At 43.1% G+C, this 4,158-nt stretch overlaps 1 protein-coding gene across 1 annotated transcript; it reads right to left on the bottom strand.

The window, feature by feature from the left end:
* Positions 1-278: 278 nt before the first annotated feature.
* KLHL34 (kelch like family member 34) lies at positions 279-2,332 on the bottom strand. Its single transcript, XM_084617070.1, has one exon. It carries the CDS (start codon positions 2,308-2,310, stop codon positions 556-558), a length of 1,755 nt encoding a protein of 584 aa, XP_084473196.1. The 5' UTR covers positions 2,311-2,332; the 3' UTR covers positions 279-555.
* Positions 2,333-4,158: the final 1,826 nt, after the last annotated feature.

A 4,158-nucleotide genomic window follows, 5' to 3' on the forward strand; every position in this document is an offset into this window, starting at 1 on the left:
ATCACTCTTCTCTGTGCGGTAATTTCTTGCTGATTAGCTAAGGCATGCTCGCTTAGCTATTTACTCAAATAATACCATCCTCTAAGTGTTACTTATTAAAGCTGTTACAGGCAACAATTTTCTGCTCTTTATATATTACACTTTCATTTTGCTTACCTATAATATAAAATCCAATACCACTTACCATCTGGGGAAATGACCTTTAATTTAAAAAAATAGAGATTACATTTTTAACCCTTGCAAAATCTGACTTTAGACAGCTTTTAAATGCTTCCATGGAAGTACAGCATTGGGATTCCTCTACATCATCCATTCAGGATGTGCTGCTTGCCACATCTGCCTTGGCAAAACCTGCCTTCAGCTACACGAGTCACAGCACATTTTCCCCATTCTAGTGCCCAATTTCGGTCCATAAGCGCTGTGTGGGCTGTTTCTAAAGCAAACCCTCAACTCTGTTACATTTAGTGCTGTTGCAATTGTCTTTTTTCCTCTTTTTTCCCTGCTGTCCTGTTCTTCAACCGTTGGAAGCGATGACTCAGCAGCTGGGCTCCACTATTACTGGGTGTCCTTAGTTTCTGCCAATTCTGAGAGTTGTAGCACTGCACACTGCAATCCACACCAAGGGAAGGGAAGTTTGCAAATCTCTTCCCAGCAGTCATTGTCTATATCATAACCCACCACATCTTGGGTTGGCACCTCCTGTGAGTCTTGCCATTTCTTTCCCCCAATGAGAAGTGCCGTTTCCTCTACCACAGCCAGACCATAGCAAAATCGATCATAGATCAATGGCCGTAAGCGAGTCCACTGGTTTGGGGCAGGGTCGTACCTTTCTATTTCAGAGAATGGTTCATAAAGTCCTAAAAATGTGAAGATGGCCTCTCTAATCGTTGCCATCTGGTGCCCAAATCGAGCAATGCTCATGGACGCTTGCTTTCTCCACTGTCCTTCCAAGCTGCTCAAAGAGAACACATCCTTACTTGTGTTGGTTTGATCTGTGTATTTGCCACCTGAGATGTAGATTGTGTTCTTGCACACTGTACTGGCATGGCCATGCATCTTGCATGGCAATTCTGTAGCCTTCATCCATCTGTCTCTGCTAATGTTATAGACTTCAACAGATGAATGCAGTGATCCGGTCTCGCCTCTTCCACCAATTGCGAAGATCATGTTGTCCAGGATGCAACAAGAAAATTGGCACCTCTTTTCAAGCATTTCTGTGATTTGGGTCCACTTGTTAAATCTTGGGTCATAACGATGGACCTTGTTTGTAACTGACAAGCTGGTGCTTTTCATGTCATTTTGCAAATCTGCTGTTTCCCCACCCAGCACGTACAGGTAGTTTCCAATCACGCACATGCAGTGATTCTGTACTCTGTCCTGCACCTGTGTTAGAGTTCTCCATTTGTGATTGTAAACATCAAAGGCCATCACATCGCTGACCAGCCCCTCATTTGAAGTCCCCCCTCCTAGTAGGATGATTCGCGTTTGCTGGTTTCTCAGAGTGCTATACTTATCCTGCAGGATGGGCTGTTTAAAAACTAATGAATGGTAGTTTATTGCTTTTATGATCAAGCATTTAATAGGTGTCGTGAGAGACACTTCTGATTGAGTGTAGACTTTTCTCAGATCTTCCACTGGGATGAGACCAAATCTTATATGTTCTAATAGGTTACTTCTGTGAGTCAACCTGGATTTATCATGCTTCAGCCAGATGAGCACTAGATTTAGTAGGCAGGATTCGTTCACCATAGGGACATCAGGGGATTCTACCACTGCCTTCAATGATCTGAAGTTCAGTAAGAGCAGCTCCATGAAATGCAAATCCAAAAGTTTCCAGAGATTACTGATGATGTATTTTTCTGTCGCCAACAAAGCATCTGGAAGATAGAACTTTGTGGCAATGTTGGCAGAAAAACAGCAGTTTTCCAGGGTCAGGTTGTTAACCAAGTACTGATTGCACAGGCCAATAGCCTCAGTCACTTGCAAGTAACTGGCAGCTTCCAGGGTGTCCTCCAGATTCTCGAAAGAAAGGGGCAACCAGGAGGTATAAATGAAATCCAGTACATGCTGGAGACCAGTTGGTGAGATGACTTGTAGGTGAATGACACTGGCTTTGGATTCTTTTGTGTAGCTTTTGAACATAGCTCTGAAATAATCACTGGAGCAGGCCAGCAGGGACTTGTGTGCAGGAAACTCATTTTCCTTCACCTTCAGTAAAATATCACACATCAAGCCTTCGGCTCTAAGCATTTGGTACTGGGAGAGCACAGTACTGCAGTGTGCTTTGCAGTAGGCCAGGAAGTAACTCATGGTGCATAATACGATGCTTTAAGCTAATTTATTAAAATTAAAATGCAATGACCAATTAGAACAGTTGCACAAATCAACTTCTAGGTCCCTTTTTAAGAATGCCCATCAGAGTCTCCATCTATTCGAGAAAAGCCCAACCAAGAAAATCAGGCCCTTTCCTAGCCTAGCAGGCTAGCTTAGTACATTTGCAGTGAATTAAACACATTCATTCAATGAGAAAACAGCTGAACCTAGTATCAGCCTTGGGATGCTTACTTTTCTTGTTTCCATTTCATGCAGAAGGATGGAAGGTCCACAGTTGCGGGGAGCTACTGCTTGGCTGGCCATCATGTGACAGATGTGGGAGCTAGATGACAGTCTTTACACATGGAATTTTGCGTCGGCTCAGGCGTCTCTCCCGCTCCTTCTTTCTCGGCAGGCTGATCAAATAGCTCGTCTGTGGCTGACAGTGCATGGCGTTGAGCAGAAACCGATGAGAGGGGGGAAGTGATGAGGCGAACGTTTGCTGTTGCTTTTTCTGTCTAAGCCTTGTTTGTATTTCAAACTTAGATAAGTTTAGATCTCACTGACCGTGGGACAACAGAGCATGTTTGGTGATCTTCTCTCACTGTGTTAGGAAATCTGGGCTGAAGAGCAAATCAGCACCCAGGGAGCAGAGCAAAAGGGCTTTCTGAGCGTATAAATCTTGTGCCTGGAAGCAGAAAGAAAGGCAAAATACCATGATTAGTCACTGGGTTAATTTGACATGCATTTCTGAGCCCTTTGGTTTAAATGGTATCACCATAACTCACACCTACCAGAATAGAATGCAAACACAAGCTCCGTGACATAGCTGTCCAAGAGCTGAACTGAGCTGGGGGTGGGGAGAAGGATAGGGCGGGGGAAGAATCTAGTAGTTTTATGAACAGCCTGAGCCAAAGCATCTGTCATTGAATGACCTGAATGGAAATCACGAGAGTAACACATTTGTATAAAGTGGTGACAAAAATAGATCCCATATTATGTCATAGTAAACTGAACTCTGCTTATAGAGGAGAGAGAATTGGCATCTGTTACCAGCTAGAAACAAATCCCTGAACTTCTGTGGATAGTCCATAGCTGACTATATTAACTTTTCCACTTTCATTTTGTTCTAATTAAGTACAAATAAAGGAGGATTATCTGATTCCTCACCTACGCCTTCTGGGATCTAATTCCCACCAGGGAAGGGAGGTGTGGATGGGCCACATGTCTTGGTCTCTTGAGGCTTTAGCTTTGTTTGAGTAGACCTGGATTCAGGCTCTGAAATACGGGACAGACAGCAATCAGGAGTTTCCTTTTGACACCCCTGCTTCCAAACACTCAAGGCTTGTAAAGTGACAGAGTTGATAAAATGCTAGAGCATCCTGCTGCATTGTGGACCAACAGACTCTGGAGCAAAGTCCTGCAGTTGTCCTTTGCTGTCATCCACAGGTAAAGTTTCTCAGCATTCGAGTGGCTACATGATATAATTTCTATTCATTTTCTGTACACTGGTACAATTTCACAGCTGATTGGAGTGTTTTTTTCTAGGAGGGTTTGTTTTCACAGTGATTACAAGCTGCAGTAGATAAAACAGAGACTGAGTGACTTGATCATGCATCAGAATTATACAGTGTGTCCTACTCTGACTTTTTAAAATGTGCGTGTTCATTGCTATAGCATTTTACAAATGATTTTTCTGCAGAGACCCACTTTCTGTCATTATATGAGAGACCATAAATCAGGGTCTTGTTGAAATAATAATCTGTGTTGCTAACTAGGTGAAACTAACACAGACTGGTCAGGGGGTGAGAGAGAGAGATTTTTTCTTATATAAGCTTCCTGTAT

Source organism: Lepidochelys olivacea, assembly GCF_965140295.1.
Source record: "Lepidochelys olivacea isolate rLepOli2 genome assembly, chromosome: 1".
In the NCBI taxonomy this organism is placed as follows: Eukaryota; Metazoa; Chordata; order Testudines; family Cheloniidae; genus Lepidochelys; species Lepidochelys olivacea.